General features: G+C 41.3%; 1 protein-coding gene across 3 annotated transcripts in view; it reads right to left on the bottom strand.

Annotated features, from left to right (window-relative positions):
• Nucleotides 1-20,712, bottom strand: part of SLC38A4 (solute carrier family 38 member 4) — a 254,523-nt gene that overhangs the window by 54,357 nt on the left and 179,454 nt on the right. For 2 of the 3 annotated variants that reach the window (XM_073651849.1, XM_073651850.1), the window contains 3 exons: nucleotides 1,607-1,834; nucleotides 627-720; nucleotides 65-180 (listed from right to left, as the gene is read on the bottom strand). In XM_073651849.1, coding sequence (XP_073507950.1) covers nucleotides 65-180; nucleotides 627-720; nucleotides 1,607-1,725 — 329 coding nt within the window. In that variant the 5' untranslated portion in view covers nucleotides 1,726-1,834. Of the gene's footprint in view, nucleotides 1-64; nucleotides 181-626; nucleotides 721-1,606; nucleotides 1,835-4,931; nucleotides 5,027-20,712 lie in introns of all 3 variants that reach the window. The other variant, XM_073651848.1, reaches the window with a different exon arrangement.

Here is a 20,712-nt window from a genome sequence, read left to right on the forward strand (position 1 = left end):
ATTGTTGTTCTTACATTGATGTGATTCATTTTAGTATTTTGATTTGATAGATAGAAGTACTTACACAAACAACACGATGCCTGTATTGGCCATGGCATAGGAAAGGCCAAGAATTCCACTGCCCATGATGGCATTGCCTAGATTGAACACTGACATTCCAAAGGAAGTGGTTCCAGGATGCTTTTGGGAGAAGTAAAGTGATTTTTTTTAATTACTGGAATTCAAATTTCGTGAACTTATTTTCTGCTAAGAGGTCACGGATTTCTCAATAATCCGATAATTTTTTTCCTATGATGTGTGTAGAGCCGATGTGCAGGCATAAGTTAATCATTATACAGAATTCAAATTTATTGACACAGCCTTCCATTGACTTGCTGTGTCAAAGCAACATAGATGATAAGGTCGTGGGGTTAAGGACGATGTTTCACAAGGGCAATATGAGACTGACAGTTTAGTTCTAGACTTGTGTTGGTTAAATGATATATGCAGATAGTTAGAAAGTGCTAGATTATTTGAGACCAGGCAAACGGCAGTAGAATAAAAGGTTTAATACGTAAAAATAATGCAAAATAGAAGGATTCAGATATGTGTTTTTTTTTTTGAAGACCAAAAAAAACAATACTCACATGCTCTTCTGTGTAGTCATCTAATTTCTTATTTCCACCCATTCCGTTAGTTAGAAACTTTTGACTTTCGGCATCTTCTTCATTTACATATTGGCTGTTTTAAAAATGGTGAAATATAACCATCTAGACTTGCTTACGAATTCTACACAGACTATTAAACATTCTTAAACGCATGACAATAATGATCCTTATTTTTAAGCCAAATAATTACAAATTTCTATGTGTGAATATCTTTTCATTAAGTGACTATTCCACGGACATTGAAAAGTAAAGCTATAAAAATTGAGTATTCTTCAGTTTCATAGGACTAATAAATTATTTCTGTGCGGCTGAGTAAGATATTGGAGCATACTACACCACTATATTCTTAAAACAGCATTGCTTCTGGCAAATTTCTGAAACTTGATAGTACACATGATTTGTTTCCTAAGCCCCAATCCATCCAGTTATCACTTTCTACTTGTTATATCATGTCACTCAGAACATGTTGAATCTTATCTAAATCTTTTACAGTATAATGTTGATACAACATCAAACCTCTATATCTTCTATGTAATCTAGTTTTTGCAAGTGAAAATACGTTCGCTTTAGCTATAGCAACAATTGTTTATTGTGCCCAATGCCTAATACCTTTATATGTTCATACATGAGAACAACCCCAATGATCTTGAGTACATGGGAAATGAAAAGACCACTAATGAGATGGAGAAATACTGAAAATATACTGAGGCAAACAAGCTTTAGTTAGCAAAAAGCACAGGGTCAATTATACAGTGGCTTTATATCTGTACTACTTCAAATTGCACATTATTGACACATGACATTAAAAAGTTTAATGTGACAACTGGACACCATATACATGAATGATTAGCTTTAACCATATTCTCACTTGTGACAGTTAATGAATATTGGACTTTTATCCTCATAACACTGTTAAGACATGTGTGAATTGTTTAGGCGTAACGCTTCCCACAACTTACCTGCTTATAGTAACTTTCTCAGCATCCATATCTTTACAATATCCATCTCCAATGCTCTCTCCACTGTTGCTGTCATCATCAGGATCAGTGTTGACTCTTTGCAGTTCCATGCGGTCCATTTTAAGCAGTCAGCAGTTAATGAATTGATGCGCACCTTTCTTCAAAGCAAACACTATCGTTCTTATTAAGGGTTCGCACGCAATGTGTCAGTTTTCAGAACACTTTGTACTGCAAATAAAACATAAAGAAGCCATTAGAAACCCCTCAGATAAGCATTGATTACTAATTGAACGTGCGTACTCATATTGAACCTGAAAGATTTTCCAGGTCTTTTTTGACTTTTCACCAGAATTGAAACATCTATCTATCTATCTATCTATCTATCTATCTATCTATCTATCTATCTATCTATCTATCTATCTATCTATCTATCTATCTATCTATCTATCTATCTATCTAAAGACAATAAAACTGCTGGTAGAATAGAATATACATCACCTGCTGGTTAAATGGGGGGAGTGCAAGGTCAAACCAGCAGGTGATGTATATTCTATTCTACCAGCCCATTTAAATTGTAGGTGTTTCAGCCCAGAAGTGACATGTTCTGTCCAGAGTTATAGGCTTGAAGCCCAAGAGAGGCATGTAGGCAGAGTAGTACCCCTCAGATGGGAGATCACCTTGCAACGGTTAATGGGCACACATGAATTGGCCAATTTATGCGCTAAGAACCTCCATTTTTTGTAAGTAAAGCTCATTGTGTAATAACACAGTTTAAATCAAATGGTTTTATTGTCTTTATGTATCTTGGCCATAATGGAGTGCTGCTGCGTTTTCTTTTTATATATCTTATGCAGTTTCTGCAGCTTGTACCTGTTCACATTTAGGATGTGCTGGTCAGTTCTTTTTACATATTACTATAGGAGGTGGTAACTGCCTCCTGTTTGACCTTGCACTCCCCCCATTTTACCAGCAGGTGATGTATATTATATTCTATTCTATTCTATATCTATCTATATATCTATCTATCTCATATCTAGCTATCTAAATAGAAAAACAGATAGCAGCACAAACTTGAGCAGATTTTGGGTGCAATACTTCCTGAGTAATGCGGTTGTCCAACGCAAAATATATAAATGGAAAAAAATCAGGCAGCACTCCAGTTCAAGGAAAAATTGTGGACTTTAATCCAGCACCTAGTGGTGCAACGTTTCGACCTCACAACACGGTCTTTATCTATCTATCTATCTATCTATCTATCTATCTATCTATCTATCTAAAGAAAAAAATAGAAACAGCACCAACCATATGGTTTTGGATGCAAAGACTCCCAAGCAAGCACCAAGCTCTGTGTATAATCAAAGAAAATGGAGGCAGCACACCATTTCAAAAAGTGCAAAAATTTTTTTTTAATGGCTCATATTAGCAATGTTTTGGCTCTAGGTGTGAGGCGAAAAAAAGTGGGCTATTAAAAAGTAGTTTTTTCACTTTTTGAAATGGAGTGCTGACTCTATTTTATTTAATTATCTATCTATCTATCTATCTATCTATCTATCTGCCATTATTTTATATAAACAAAATTGGCTGACCATCACCAGAAAAGCAGCTTTCTACTGTCTATTACATATTACATGTAAAGGTCTGATGAAAATTACTGCATTCTATTATTGCTGGCATAGTGCAGAAACAAAAGGGTGTTTACTATGATTTACTATTGGAGAGCAAGAGGGTAATATACTTCATGCACTGGGACTTATACTGCCTGTGCCAGGCAATGCTTTTAAGGGTAGGTTCAAACTATATTTGGGGTACGTTTTGCGTACATGTAGAAAGTTGTGGTGTATACATCTAATGTGTCCATAGATAAAAAAAAAACCTCTTTAATAGCATATATACGGCTAGATGTAGTATAAATCCATTTTGGATAACTGGTTATATAGTGTCCAGTGAAGAAGAAAGTTCAATGTCCATAAAAAATTTTTGTTTGTTTCAAATCTTCCATAAAACCATCTCTGTGGCAGAGGGAGTGGGAAGAGGGGGAGGGCGGAAGGTGCAGCAGAGCAGACGACGGCCATTTCTTAAGGAAGATTTGAAATAAAAACTTTTTATAGACATTGGTGAGTGCCACTTTCTTCTTCACTGGACTTTAATGGAGACACTATAATGCCTTTTCCCCATGTGGGACTGGTTAGCTGAGCACCACCATACACTTGGGGCTTTGGATGTCAGATCGAGTTCACACAGGAGTTTCCCATTTTAATTATATGATATTGCCGAGTCAATTCCCTTCTTTGTGTCACAATAACTGGTTATATAATGAGTCTACTTGAGGTGGACCTTGTAGATCAATGGCCGAATTGCTGGATTGTTACATATTAAATACACTGTGACATTTCTTAATCGCTAATTACTGTTACCTAAGAAATTATTATATGGGTCTGACAAAATATATCTATGCAGGTAAAGTAAAAAAAAAAAAGAACTTCAATTCTTCTAGCGGAAATAAATGTGTTTTATTCACCCATAGAATAAAACATTTCAGCTCCTCAATACAAAACTTTCAAAAAGACTATTGGAGAATTGAAAAATTGTGTCCCTAGGGTAAACAAATCACAGTTTTTTTTCATTGAAAAAATCGGAATGCTGATAAAATATTGTATCTATTTAAATATCGAAAACTGACTTGATAATTTTTAGACTCATTTATACCCTCTTAAAAGTACACAAACATTTAGAAATTATTTTTGATAATTAAGAAAAATACAATAGATCATGTCATTATACCACATACCGTATATAAATCTGATTGTATATGGAAACGGAGCAAGGTGCTTTTTTATTTTAATTTACTAAACTAATCCCTGAGAATTATATATATATAAATATATAGTATATATATATATATACATATATATATATATATATATAAATATATATTAATCTATGATGGTAATGATTGAAAAATTATAACATATTTGAGTCCAAATTCATAGTGAGAAGAAAATCCTAGATAAATATAAAGATATTTATATATAAAACTAACCAACTTATACAAAGTTCTGAGAAATATATTCAGAAATCTAATTTCCTGTAAGTAGCAATTTTAAAAGAAAGTCATACATTGCATTTGAAAAAGCAGAATTAAATATTGAGTATTGAGAATTCTCCAAAAAAATTAATTATCTGTAGTCTGCTTTTCAAGTAAATACAAATTGTGAAATAAATCAGTATAAAATATATTTCAATATTGTTCTGTGAGACTTAGTTAAAAATATAACAAATAACTAAACTAACAATCAGTGAAAGGTGATAAAAATTAGAATTATACCTCAAAGTCCACTTTGCATACTTTCTATGGAACCGATTTTGAAAATCTTTGTTTTGGCCAGTTACAATGATGAAGAGTTTTCCAGTGTCATACAGCTGTGTAATATTTAAAGACAAGAGGGAGTGTAAGTTCTAAACCAATCAAACCTAACATGAAGGACCAAACCTATCCAAGTTGCGTCAGATTTTGTAGATAAAACCTGATTACGCCAGTCAATGTGTACTCAATGACATTGGCTGTGTGCATCTTCTTAAAAAAAACTGGATCTGTGTACTGAAGCAGAGAATGATAACCGGTAGTTTGCCTTTCTACATTACTGTACACTTGTTAACCTACTCATATGCAAAATTAATTATACAGGGACTTAAATAGTCTTGTTCTGGAACAAAACAAAATGTGAAGTTCAAGTCCATAGTAACAAAAAACAATTGAAAGAAACATTTTTCTTTCCATTATTATTTTGACAACCTCTCAAATGTTATCAACGTTTTATGTTTCATTCTGTTATAATATATACAGTGGTGATTGAAAGTTTGTGAACTCTTAAGAATTTTCTTTATTTTTGAGTGAATTTGAAATAAAACTACATTAGATTTTGCCATAAATCCTAACGGTAGATGCAAGGAACCAAATATAATGAATGAGCCTAAAATATTAGACTTTGTCATTTTTTAAAAGAGGAAAATGATCCAATGTCTCACTCCAGTAAATGGCAAAAATATGTGAACCTTTGTTTTCAGTATCCAGTGAGACCCCCCTGTGCAACTATAACTGCATCTAAACATTTCTGGTAATTGTTGATTAGTCCTACTCCTGCAAATTGATTTGGAGCAATTTAGTCCATTCTTTCCAATAAAACACTTCGGACCCTTAGGCAACAGCAATCTGAAGGTGTCCCAAGGCAAAGTGGCTGGGACTGCCGGTAGCAAGAGTCGCAGCAGACCGCCACGTTAACCGAGAAACAAACTACAAGATTTTTATCTGCGGCTGCTCTACTGTATGCTACTGAAGTTGGCTCTGTGGGTGAACTGTGAAAACATGCCCTGTTGGTGACATTTTTTATAGGATTCTGTGGGGGTACTCTGCCCCATGCACAGTGAGTGAAATTTTGAACTGGATTGTCGGTAGCAAGCCTCGTGGCGGACCGCTAGCACGAACAAAAATCATACTAACAGCTTTTCATCAGTGGCTGCAGTAATGTACACTGCTTGAGCTGAAACTTTGGAGCAGTGGTGGAATATGAAAACATGCTCTGTGGGTGAAATTTTTATCAGTTTTTGTGGGGGGCTACTGTGCCCCATGCTCTGTGGGTAAAATTTGTATGCTTCTTTTGTTGGGGTACTCTGTCCCATGGCCTGTGGGTGAAACTTTTTGTCAGCTTCTGTGGGGTATTCTGCCCCATGCTGTGTCAGTGAAATTTTTAACTGGACTGGTGGTAGCAAGCTTCAGTCTCTGTGGGGGCACTGTTAACATTTTTTTATTAATTTACTTCCTATTTTAACATTTTACCTATTTTACCATATGGTGAAAGAACCCTTTTAAGTCATTTCCCTATTCACGTTTGTTTACAGGACAATTGCCCTGCTCTTACCCACATTTTGCATCCTTTTACAGCCCCTAGCCCTTACACCGACCATTTTACAGCACTGTAGTTCGGGTCCCAATTGACTTATATGGGGTTCGGGGTCCGGGTTCAAGTTTGTGTCCAGAACAGGACTTTAAAACCGCCGAGCCCGGACATCCATGTGTCCGCTTATCCCTAGTGACTTCCAGTTCGCACAGGAAACATTGGAGCGATCCAGCATGTCACAACTAGCAAAAAAGGACCGGAGCAGCACCTAAAACAGCAGGAGATGGTGGCTGGTAAGTATTCTACTACAGGCAGGGAGCATACATTAGTGATTCCACTCCAGGCATGAAATTAAAAAAAAAGCCAGAGTGTTTTAAGAATAACGTTTCTCTTGACAGTCTAAAAAAAATGGTGTGATTTGCATCAAATTTATTAAAAATTGAGAAAATAAAAAATATGTACTGCAAGAGCTTCACCATTTTCTAGTTTTAAATTTGGAGATTTTGCCTAGCACATGACAAACATGCCCCCCATTCCCTTCCCTGAACTTTTTTTTAGTTTGCCAATTGCCTACAAAAGGCAGCTTTCAGCATAAAATTTGTTCTGGCCAATAAATTACATAGTAACTGTGGGTCTAAGCCAGTCCAAAAAATTTTTTTTTTTTTACTGAATTTAGTGTTCCATTTGAAATGTTTAAAGAATGACTATCAGCAGGGCATTCATTAATGTTGAGATGCTTCATATAAAGTTTCTAAATTGTCTGACTTACAGGTCTCAGTCTATGGATTTGACCCATCAGAAAAACATAAAATTTGTACAAAAGAAAATAAAAATAAAAACAATACCCGATGCCAGAAATATTTTGATCAAAATTCTCATTCAGTTCACCGAAGGTGATAAGTCAAACAGGGGTCTATGACATAATTCTTGCTGATTTCATCAAATTTTTTGCATACACCAAACAAAAAAAATTCTAAAAATATCACCTACAATTAAAATGTATTTTATTACCAAGGTTTCAGAGGACCTCTCAGGTCTCCTGACTTGTCTTCAGTAGAGATGAGCGGTGTTCGACTAGAACTGTTCGCCAGTCTCAAATTCGAGCTGTTTTGGGCGGTGTTCGAGTTGTTCGACGAACCCGAACGATTTGCAAAAAATTCGGCTGTTCGAGGTTATGTTCGATAACTGTTCGTGCACCAAAAGCGTGTCCTGCATGTCTGGCGCTATTTAGAGCACCAATCATGCAGGGATTGTCTGCCACTCACTGTAATGCCACAGCCATGGTGGTTGTGGCATTAGAGTGATTGCCCAAATCGATGGGAACTGTGATCACAGTGAAACATGAAAAGCCGGCAATTCAGCAGCGGCGTACACCGGTACCCGACAATTTAGAACCGAAAGAATAGAGCTTCACACATAGATTAGATAGATAGATAGAAACATGTCAGTCACATATATATGAAGTACAGTGACAGTGTTGCTTACTGTACTTGTCATTTAGTGTAAAGGATTTATTTAAAAAAATAATAGTGTTTTCATGCACTGTCTCTTTAAAAAAGCCGGCCGGCAATTCAGCAGCGGTACCCGACAATTTAGAATGGAAGGAATAGAGCATCACACATAGATTAGATAGATAGAAACATGTCAGTCACATATATAATAAGTACAGTGATAGTGTTGATTACTGTACTTGTCATTTAGTGTTAAAATGAAGGATTTATTTAAAAAAAAATTGGCGTGGGGTTCCCCTTAATTTTAGGTTCTAGCGGAGGTGAAGCAGACGGCTGGGGCAGATGTTTGAAGCCTGGGAAGGGGGTAATACCCACGGAGCTTCCCAGGCTACTAATATCAGCCCCCAGCTGAATACCTAGCCTTTACTAGCTATTAAAATGGGGGACCCACCAAAAAAATGACGTGGGGTCCCCCCTATTTTATTAGCTAGCAAAGGCTAGGCAGACAGCTGGGGGCTGATATTAATAGCCCAGGAAGGGTGCCATGAATATTGGCCCCCTCCCAGGCTAGAAACACCAGCTGTCAGCCGCCCCAGAAATGGCGCATCCATAGGATGCGCCAATTCTGGCACTTAGCCTCGCTCTTCCCACTGCCCTGTAGCGGTGGCAGTGGGGTAATAGGGCTGGGGTTGATGTCAGCTTATAATGCCAGCTGACATCAAGCCCAGGTTAGTAATGGAGAGGCGTCTATAAGACACCCCCATTACTAACCCCGTAGTCAAAGTTAAAAAAAACCACAAACACCCAGAATAAAGTCCTTTAATTGAAATAAAGACACAATTCTTTATTGTTCTAAATTAAACCATACTTACAATCATGCCCATTCCAGCTGAAGCCAACGATCCCCTGCAATAAAAGAAAAATAATAAAGCAACATAATCCTTACCTTTCCATGGTTCCCACGACAACTTCAGCTCTGCTACATCGAGATGACAGGCTGGACCACAGCAGAAAGCTGCCATCCAGCCTGTCATCCCGCAGACACTGAGAAGCGCAGGCTTGCTTGCGCTCCTCAGCGTCTCTCTGTGACGGCATCCAGATGAGCCGAGTTCATGTCCAATGAACTCGGCACACCTCATGCACGTCACTGACAGCGTGGGAAAATTCTCACGCTGAAGCGCTGAGTGCAGGAGAATTCTCCCACGCTGTCAGTGACGTGCATGAGGTGAGCTCATGTCCAATGAACTCAGTTCACCTCATGCACGTCACTGACAGCGTGGGAAAATTCTCCTGCACTCAGCGCTTCAGCGTGAGAATTCTCCCACGCTGAAGCGCTGAGTGCAGGAGAATTTTCCCACGCTGTCAGTGACGTGCATGAGGTGAGCCGAGTTCATTGGACATTAACTCGGCTCATCTGGATGCCCTCACAGAGAGACACTGTGGAGCGCAAGCAAGCCTGCGCTTCTCAGTGTCTTCGGAATGACAGGCTGGATGGCAGCGTTCTGCTGCGGTACAGCCTGTCATCTCGATGTAGCAGAGCTGAAGCTGTCATGGGAACCATGGAAAGGTAAGGATGATGTTGGTTTATTATTTTTCTTTTATTTCAGGAGATCGTTGGCTTCAGCTGGAATGGGCGTGACGGTAAGTATGGTTTAATTTAGAACAATAAAGAATTGTGTGTTTATTTCAATTAAATGACTTTATTCTGGGTGTTGTGTTTTTTTTAAATACTTTACTAGAAATTCATGGTGGTCATGTCTAATATTGGCGTGACCCCATGAATTTCGGGCTTAGGGCCAGCTGATAATGCCAAGCTGGCCCTAACCCCTTTATTACCCAGTGAGCCACCGCACCAGGGCCCTGGATGAGTTGGGTACAGCGCCAGAAGATGGCGCTTCTATGAACGCGCCATTTTCCGGGGTGGCTGCGGACTGCAATTTGCAGCGGGGGTGGCCCAGAAAGCTTGGTTCTCCCTGCGCTGCGGATTCCAGCCCCCAGCTGCCTAGTTGTACCTGGCTGGACACAAAAACAGGGCGAAGCCCCACGTCAATTTTCTTTAAATTATTTCATGAAATAATTAAGAAAAAAAGGGCTTCCCTACATTGTTGTGTCCGGCCAGGTACAAATAGGCAGCTGTTGGTTGGGGGCAGCCCGGTCCTGCCTGCTGTACCTGGCTGGACCCAAATATAGTGCGAAGCCCCACCTCAATTTTTTTTTAATTATTTCATGAAATAATTAAAAAAAAAAGGTCTTCCCTATATTGTTGTGTCCGGCCAGGTACAAATAGGCAGCCGGTGGTTGGGGGCAGCCCGTTCCTGGCTGCTGCACCTGACTGGACACAAGTATAGTGCGAAGCCCCACGTCAATTTTGTTTTAATTATTTCATGAATTTCCTGAAGTAATTTAAAAAAAATTGAAGTGGGGCTTCGCACTATATTTGTGTCCAGCCAGGTACAGCAGGCAGGAACGGGCTGCCCCCAACCACCAGCTGCCTATTTGTACCTGGCCGGACACAACAATATAGGGAAGGCCTTTTTTTCTTAATTATTTCATGAATTTCCTTAAATAATTAAAAAAAATTGAAGTGGGGCTTCGCACTATATTTGTGTCCAGCCAGGTACAGCAGGCAGGAACGGGCTGCCCCCAACCACCAGCTGCCTATTTGTACCTGGCCGGACACAACAATATAGGGAAGGCCTTTTTTTCTTAATTATTTCATGAATTTCCTTAAATAATTAAAAAAAATTGACGTGGGGCTTCGCACTATATTTGTGTCCAGCCAGGTACAACTAGGCAGCTGGGGGCTGGAATCTGCAGCGCAGGGAGGCCCAAGCTTTCTGGGCCCCCCCCCCCGCTGCAAATTGCAGTCCGCAGCCACCCCGGAAAATGGCGCGTTCATAGAAGCGCCATCTTCTGGCGCTGTACCCAACTCATCCAGGGCCCTGGTGCGGTGGCTCACTGGGTAATAAAGGGGTTAGGGCCAGCTTGGTATTATCAGCTGGCCCTAAGCCCAAAATTCATGGGGTCACGCCAGTATTAGACATGACCGCCATGAATTTCTAGTAAAGTATTTAAAAAAAACACAACACCCAGAATAAAGTCCTTTAATTGAAATAAACACACAATTCTTTATTGTTCTAAATTAAACCATACTTACCGTCACGCCCATTCCAGCTGAAGCCAACGATCTCCTGAAATAAAAGAGCCATCCAGCCTGTCATCCCGCAGGCACTGAGAAGCGCTGGCATGCTTGCGCTCCTCAGTGTCTCGCTGTGACGGCATCCAGATGAGCCGAGGTCATGTCCAATGAACTCGGCTCACCTCATGCACGTCACTGACAGCGTGGGAAAATTCTCACGCTGAAGCGCTGAGTGCAGGAGAATTCTCCCACGCTGTCAGTGACGTGCATGAGGTGAGCTCATGTCCAATGAACTCAGCTCACCTCATGCACGTCACTGACAGCGTGGGAAAATTCTCCTGCACTCAGCGCTTCAGCGTGAGAATTCTCCCACGCTGTAAGTGACGTGCATGAGGTGAGCTGAGATCATTGGACATGAACTCACCTCATGCACGTCACTGACAGCGTGGGAAAATTCTCACGCTGAAGCGCTGAGTGCAGGAGAATTCTCCCACGCTGTCAGTGACGTGCATGAGGTGAGCTGAGTTCATTGGACATGAGCTCACCTCATGCACGTCACTGACAGCGTGGGAGAATTCTCCTGCACTCAGCGCTTCAGCGTGAGAATTCTCCCACGCTGGAAGTGACGTGCATGAGGTGAGCTGAGATCATTGGACATGAACTCACCTCATGCACGTCACTGACAGCGTGGGAAAATTCTCACGCTGAAGCGCTGAGTGCAGGAGAATTTTCCCACGCTGTCAGTGACGTGCATGAGGTGAGCTGAGATTATTGGACATGAACTCACCTCATGCACGTCACTGACAGCGTGGGAAAATTCTCACGCTGAAGCGCTGAGTGCAGGAGAATTTTCCCACGCTGTCAGTGACGTGCATGAGGTGAGCCGAGTTCATTGGACATGACCTCGGCTCATCTGGATGCCGTCACAGCGAGACACTGAGGAGCAAAGCAAGCCTGCTCTTCTCAGTGTCTGTGGGTTGACAGGCTGGATGGCAGCGTTCTGCTGCGGTCCAGCCTGTCATCTCGATGTAGCAGAGCTGGAGCTGTCCTGGGAACCATCGAAAGGTAAGGATGAGGTTGCTTTATTATTTTTCTTTTATTGCAGGAGATCGTTGGCTTCAACTGGAATGGGCGTGATGGTAAGTATGGTTTAATTTAGAACAATAAAGAATTGTGTGTTTATTTCAATTAAAGGACTTTATTCTGGGTGTTGTGTTTTCTTTTAACTTTCACTATGGGGTTAGTAATGGGGGTGTCTTATAGACGCCTCTCCATTACTAACCTGGGCTTGATGTCAGCTGGCATTATAAGCTGACATCAACCCCAACCCTATTACCCCACTGCCACCGCTACAGGGCAGTGGGAAGAGCGAGGCTAAGTGCCAGAATTGGCGCATCCTATGGATGCGCCATTTCTGGGGCGGCTGATGGCTGGTGTTTCTAGCCTGGGAGGGGGCCAATATTCATGGCACCCTTCCTGGGCTATTAATATCAGCCCCCAGCTGTCTGCCTAGCCTTTGCTAGCTATTAAATTAGGGGGGACCCCACGTCATTTTTTTGGTGGGTCCCCCATTTTAATAGCTAGTAAAGGCTAGGTATTCAGCTGGGGGCTGATATTAGTAGCCTGGGAAGCTCCGTGGGTATTACCCCCTTCCCAGGCTTCAAACATCTGCCCCAGCCGTCTGCTTAACCACCGCTAGAGACTAAAATTACGGGGAACCCCACGCTAATTTTTTTTTTTAATAAATCCTTTATTTTAACACTAAATGACAAGTACAGTAACCAACACTATCACTGTACTTATTATATATCTGACTGACATGTTTCTATCTATCTAATCTATGTGTGATTCTCTATTCTTTCTGTTCTAAATTGTCGAGTACAGATGCTGAATTTCCGGCTGGCTTTTTTAAAGAGACAGTGCATGAAAACACTATTATTTTTTTAAATAAATCCTTTACACTAAATGACAAGTACAGTAAGCAACACTGTCACTGTACTTATTATATATGTGACTGACATGTTTCTATCTATCTAATCTATGTGTGAAGCTCTATTCTTTCTGTTCTAAATTGTCGGGTACCGCTGCTGAATTGCCGGCCGGCTTTTTTAAAGAGACGGTGCATGAAAACACTAATATTTTTTTTAATAAATCCTTTACACTAAATGACAAGTGCAGTAACCAACACTGTCACTGTGCTTCTTATATGTGTGACTGACATGTTTCTATCTATCTAATCTATGTGTGATGCTCTATTCCTTCTTGTCTAAATTGTCGGGTACCGGTGTATGCCGGCTTTTTTAAAGAGAGTGTCTTCTGAGCAGTTTGTCAGCTTTTGGACACCTTTGAAGGTGTTTTCTATGTGTTTTTGTTTGCCTGCCATTGGTTTTAACGGTGTTCGACGGTGTTCTAAGGTGTTCGACGAACAGTTCCTCGAACATCCCGGTGTTCGACGAACCGAACCGAACCCGAACACTATGAGGGTGGCTCAACACTAGTCTTCAGCAAATATTTGTATTTCCCATGAAATAACAACTGTGGAGAATCTTTTCTTAGCCCTGTATCGATTATCTGTTTTTGACTTGGAAATGTTTGAATAAATTACTAGTTGGGTGCTACCATTCCCTTTGTCAATGGGTCGTGTCCTTACACAGATAGCCTTGATTGGACAGAGTCAGACTATAAAAGAACATACCCTATTGATAAAGGAGTTGGTAACACTGAAAATGACAATTTATTTGTACATTTCTAGGACAAGTGCCAGATACCGCACAATGCAGAATTCTAAGCAAAGATGTTCCAGAATTGCTATTTTAAGGGTAATATAAGTATTTCCTAAATTGACATATACTTTATTAACATCATACCTTGTGTTTTCATTGCCTTTAGCGCTTTTAGACATATTCCAAATATTTTATATGAAATTTCCAAATACTAGACTAGAACTAAAATATTATTTTAATAACTCGCTTTGCTTGCAGCCAATTTGTCATATAAGGAATCTGCATTCTGTGCTGTTATAAAATGTATTACAATTACATACAGCACAGGACCCATATTCAGTCTTCTCACATCTGAGATATGGTTCACATGGACACTTGCGTAGTCATCGCACACTGAATAACAGAATGATATTTGCTGTTCTAGTACATCAATGCCAGTACTGTGAATTGTTAGTTCATGGTGCTATCCAGTCAGTACTGTTGGCAGACTTCAAAAATTAATCAGCAATAAAAAATAAAAAAATCACTGTGTCTTTTTGCAGGTTTCTATGGAAATATTTCTAACAAATAGAACATGTAGAGCTTTAAAGCAACACGAGCAGTAAAATAAACCTTTTAGAAATGGGCTTTTCCCTTAATAAACGTTGGACACCTCTGTAACTCAGCATCAATATACATAATATAGTATATCTAATGTACCAGTCAAATAAACCTGTAATAAGAAATGGGGTTTCCCCCAATAAAGATTAGAAATCTCAGTAACTCAATTCTATATGTAGATTATACCTCTATATAAGTTGTACAGTCTTGCTTAAAGGGGTTGTCAACTACTTGGACAACACATTATTTTTCTTTGGCAGAGGGCATCTGGTGACTGCTCCAGCCAATTAGCAACCACTAATTGACTGCCTTGGCCATATTTTGTCTGATTTTCACCTCTTTTTTCCAGCACATACAGTTTGTGATATTGATAGGGGTATTGAGAGATAGAGAGGCATAGATAGGAAGTTTTAGCCTGTGCTGTTTTCAGTGTAGTTTTTTTCGGAGTGAGAGAAATCACTAAACCTGCGAGAGAGCACGGTTCTTGTATACAGAGAACAAGGATTTCTCCCAATGCGAGGGAGAGAGGAGAGGCAAGGAGGCAGGCTTATTGTGAGCAAAGATCTGCCAAAAAGACAATGATTAGCCACCTATAAGGGGCTAGAAAATGTATACACAAGAAGGTGTATGTAAGCTGAGTGAAGAGGTTTGCCACCAGAGAGAGACTGAAAAGTGGTAATTGGCTTCTAACATATTAGATAAAAGTTGTCTGAACCTGCCAAAATCAGAAGGATTCGACAACTATCCAATGTATATGGAGGCCTCTCAGCTCTCTCCCAAAAGATAATGTCAAGTGAGAGAAAGATAAATCTTGTCTAATTTTAATGGCCAATCCTTTTGTTCAATGCAGAGATAAGCCATTGTTAGAGGTGACTGGCAGTGACTTTCTCATACAGAGCACAGGAGCCCTTGGCAGTGCCATGTGTAACTGTGTATGTGGCAGTCAGGAGAGATGGTCATAGCTAGAGATTGGTTAATTGATTAGATGCAAATAGAATCTTTGTAAATTTTTTAGGAATTTGTTAAACCTGCCGAATAAAAACAATTTGCCATTTGCTTGAAGTGTATTGCCTAAAATGGCCACTGCTATTTTAAAAACTGAAAAAGTTGCATCAGCCAAAATAATCTTCTTCTTTTTTTTATTTATATAGCGCCAACATATTCCGCATCGCTTTACAATTCAGACAATATACAGACATTATCGGTACTGTTCCCATTGGGGGTCACAATCTACATTCCCTATCAGTATGTCTTCGGAGTGTGGGAGGAAACTGGAGAACTCAGAGGAAACCCACACAAACACGGGGAGAACATACAAACTCCTTGCAGATGTTGTCCTTGGTAGGATTTGAAGCCAGGACCCCAGCGCTGCAACGCTGCAGTGCTAACCAATGAGCCACCGTGCTGCACACGGTTTGATCACATGATCTCGGGTGCAGCCCAGCGAGCTTCCCCATAATGTCTTACAGCTTTCACTTCACATGCTACAGCAGAGCCAGTCAGGAGGGACAATCATAGCCTGTATAAAAGCAGAAGCAGGGAATGCAGCAGCCATCTTATGGTGAATCTGGATAGTGAGAGGACACCAGAGATCACAGCAGAGATACCCCACCCTCAACAACCACCACTTATTTATTTTTGTAATATTTTAAACAGTATAGTGTGTGCAATCCTTTTCTTCTCCTGTAGTTCAGCACTTGGTACAGGGTTTTGGGAGTTTGTATATGCAACTCTCTAGAGAATGGTTTAATTTAAGTTTCTAGTGTTTTGCTCAGTGCAAGGAATAAACTGTCACTGATGAGAAGCACCTCTAAGAACTCAAAAATAAACAAAAAAGTCTGCGGGGATGGAAAAAAATGTATGCAGGTGTAGGGTGTAGGTGACCTAGTTGTAGGCCATTATATTTAGCTAGGACTTTAATAATCAAAATCTAAACCTGAAAGTAATAAATCATTACTATGTAGATTGCTGTTAACAGTTAGCTGTAAGTACCACTTTTCTACTACTATGTGATTTACTGTTCTATATTTAACAGCTTGAATTTTTATCTTGTTTGTTCTGGCTCACAATGTATAAGAACTCTGTGTCTAAAATGAGAAATCTATTTATGGTGTGTATTCAGGACAGTCATACAAACAAGTAATCTGTATCCTACTGTCAAAACTTCAAATGATTCCTGGGGATATACCATGCTTCTACTGAGCCTACTGTACTTCACAAGCATGTAATGTAATTAAAAGTCCTGTATATCAGATGGCATCAGCAGTATCCTCTTCCTACATATAATTTATGGAGTTATGCTCTCTATTTTAAAATATGCATTGACAATATATGGATGCTATGAAGACAAATTACTGGTTTATACTATATATCACATTTAAAATAAAGAAATGCAATTTCCCTTGCAATGTATCACACACAAGTTCAGCTCTTCACATAACAGTAAGTTTATGACGAAGGGAGCTAAAAATATGCACCTGCAACTTACGAATTGAGATTTGGCTTCTGACTGTCATAGTTTCACCTGCATTAGTAAAATTATGTTATGTGGGTTTTATGTGGATGAAGCCCTATGGAGTTGCTTTATATTGTAAAGCTTTTTCTTAATGTTTGTGGACTGAACTGCTCTTTTTCTGTAGAGACTTTTACATATAACTAGCGTTGGGCGAGCACTAAAATGCTCGAGTGCTCGTTACTCAAATCGAGCATAATGGAGGTCAATGAGAAACTCAAGAATTTTTTTTGAAGACCCTAACAAGAGGCCTGGGGGGTGGACACAGAAATCGCAGAAATGGATGGAAACAGCGCTCAAATGGAATGGGAACAGCATGGGGAAGACTCCTGGATGCATCTCTGACTCCCAGGAACAATGTTGTCAGCGTATTATGCCACTTTTACGGACTGACAATAAAACATACAAAACCAAAGATTAAATGGATGTTAAAGGAAAAAATGTTAGGAAACATTCTTTCCTGTATAATGATTTTTATATAAGGCAAAATTAAAAAGAGAAAAAAAAAAAACTCGCCTCGTCCACCCCTTAATAGCCAGGCGATCTCTCACCGTAATTCTCTGTCGCATATGACTACAGTAGATGACATAGTAGAGGGGGAAATAAAATTACTGTTTAATAAAATCCTGTTTCATTTATGAAGGAGGGACTCTGAAACCCACAAAGCCTATGCGGACAATGCAAGAACTGCCAAAAATTACAAGGAAGGGGGACTTTGATACACCCTGTATTAGACATAAAGGAGGGCCTCATACACATTCTGTTAAAATTGTTAGGTAGTGGGACTCCTTGACTCGTCATAAAGCCTATGCACTAAGTGCTATGGCTGCCATAAATTAGAATGAGGCACTGCTTGAGGGCCACCTGATGAACCCCTAAAAATTTTGAGTGAGGGCCACCTGATGGACCTCTAAAAACTTTGACCGAGGGCCGCCTGATGACCCACTAAAAATTATGAGTGAGGGCCACATGATGACCCTGTTGATATGATGGAGAATGAGTAAGAGGGGGTACAGGAACTGGTGTAGGATCAGGAGGAAACCCTGATGCAACTAGGCCCTGCAATCCTTGGCGTCAGTAGCACGTGTGCCGTCCTAGGGTCCGTCTTGCTTCTGGCCTCTACAAGGTTAACCCAGTGTGCAATCATTGAAATGTAGCATTCCTGGAGTAGCACTTCACGTGTTGGTCGTTAAGTGGACCTTCCCAGTAACTGTGTTGGTCAGGGCATGGGTGATGTTATGGGACACGTGCTGGTGTAAGTCGGGGACACACACCCGGAAAAATAGTGACGGCTGTGGACAGAGTACCGAGGAATGGCTGCCGCCATGAGATTGCAGAAAGCCTCGGTGTCCACAAGCCTAAAAGGTAACATTTCCAGGGCAAGCAGTCTGGAAATGTGCCCATATAGTGTTTGTGCCTGTGGGTGGGTATTTTCGCTTGCGATCCAAGGATCTAGGTTCCTCGCATGAAGAATTCAGGGAAGAGGATACCTGTGGCGCAGAAGTGAGAGCGCCAGGATACATGCGGCCCAAGATAGCGGCTAGAAATATGGATTCTAAGATGGTGACGATTTTGTTGAAAAGAAGGAGAAAGACTGCCTATTGTGGTAGTGGACGGTGTCAGAGAGCACACAAATGTGTTTAGCCCACAGGGGTGTCGACCATAAGGAGGATGTACCCTGCAGCCAGGATCCAGCCAGGAGTGAGAGGTGCGTATCTGAGGAGGGCCTGGCACAGTGTGAGGCACAGCCCATTGGGTGGAAGACAGCGAAGGCAGGAGGAGTGGTCGAAGGCGGAGTCGCCATGACCGATGACTGACGCAATGAGCGCATCAGAAGTACAGCCCCTGGAAAGGTGGAAAGAATGGAAAAAGACCACGCAGAAGCCGGCACCAATCTGCTGTGAGGAGAAGAGTGGTGAGCAGCATCAGTGTGAGCACGAGAGTGCTTGAGGAGGTGCATTATTTGGACTGTCGGTGGGACGGGAACAGTGCACTGGAGCTGGAGGACGTGATCCGTTGTCGCAGCGGCAACAGCAAAAGCTCAGACGGCGGTAGGACGAGGCTGTGAAGTGAGCTTGCGGGCGGTACTCTTAGTCCCCGAGTACCACGTCTACTGCTGGGATGATCGGAATGGGCAAAAGAGGCCTGGATGGAGGTGTAGAAAGTGGATGAACAGTGCCGTGGTGAGTCCATAATTGCTCCATATCCCAAGTATCCCGTGAGGGGTAAGCTGATATCCAAAAGGGGTTGAAGGCAGCAAAGTTTTGGGAGGACCCCCGCCCCCTACAGGTACATCGGTGGTGGTTCGGTGATGAGCGGGGAGCTGCTGGCCCACCTAGGCCTAGAACTACTGCCATCCAAGGTCACCGGGCCCCCAGCTCAAAGTTGTCCCATACCGGAGAGGCCATGCGCTAGGCCTGGCAGGAACTGGGAAAAGGCAGAGGGAGGCTGTGCAAGATACATGAATTTTGTATAGGGCGGAATAAATGCAGCAGAATTTGAGGAGCAGTGCTCTGATTGCACAGTTGTGAGATTTGACATTATCCGTGGTTTCGGATTCATCCGGGAGGAAGGAATCACAGACGTGGTGCAAAACAGCCGCACTAATCTAAAGAGAATATTTACCCCAAAGACTCCACAGCCAGTGTCCTTGGGAGACCGTGCAATTTATGAAGTTGGATGTGGAGCACTCGTGCATGGCCCAGGACATGGAGAATTTGAATAAGCAGCGGGAAGAGGAAAAGGCCCGCAGAAGGGACAGGTGGCTTCGGGAAATAAATCAGTGGCAGGAAGAAGAGAGGCAGTGTATGCGGTCCTGGGTGGCAACGCGGTCCTGGTCTGCGATCTGAAGCAGGGATGCAACAGGGCTCTGCATTCACTAGAACATGGAGTGAGTCACGTACAGCTACCCAGACAAGACCTCCGGAAGTTAGACCTCAACCCGGTGCCACCAACATGAAGTTGGCTCGTCTGCGGGAACTTGCCTCAGATGACGCCGCAGTGGGCTGAAGGGCCAGAAATAGGGAGGATTTCACCCTCCACCTTCGACGCAGAAGATTAGAGTGAATCTGAAAAGGAGTGAAGACGTCCCGGGAAACCCCAAATTCTTTACTCAAGCCATCGCTATTAGGTGGGGTGGGGTTAAGTTCAGAAATACTCCTTGTCCTGAAATGGCTGGAGACCAATCGGGTCTCAAGGAGACATTTGCCATTGAAACTTAAGAGCTGTTGTTGAGGGTTCAGCGTTAACACTATCATGGCCGAACAAAGGTCTGTGTGAGTTCCAAAATGAGGATTCTGCAGTAACATCCTCGAGGCCAGGTTAGCCTGTAACAGCTGAGTCAGCTTAACTTTTTTAATTTAATTTTTTGTTTTGTTGCCCCTGTTGCGTTTTTTTTCTGCTGGATTGCAGGCCCTGGTGCATAAAAAAAACATGAACTGTGATTTTTATGGACACCCTGTTGTTTCCAGTGTCCTTACTAAGAAGCACCTATGCTGTGGGAATTTTAAGAAATGATTATGGACTGTGTTTTTTATTGTTCTGGGGTCCTTAACTGAGAAGGGCCAGGCATCCAGTGAGAGGAAGACGTCTAGAACAAAACTTCAGTCTGGAATGTTTTGAAATGGTTTGTGATATGTACTAATCCTCCACCAGCTATCCCAAAATTGAATGCAGTAACAGCAGTTTTAATAGAGAAAAGACAATATGTAGCCCTTAAAAGGACTTTTCTTTTAATGGTGTAGCAGCTGTATACAAGAACTGCAATAGAAATATTAAACCCTGCCT

The sequence above is a fragment of the Phyllobates terribilis genome, unplaced genomic scaffold (assembly GCF_046119375.1).
Source record: "Phyllobates terribilis strain yellow unplaced genomic scaffold, ASM4611937v1 Scaffold_11__3_contigs__length_659146591, whole genome shotgun sequence".
NCBI lineage: Eukaryota > Metazoa > Chordata > Amphibia > Anura > Dendrobatidae > Phyllobates > Phyllobates terribilis.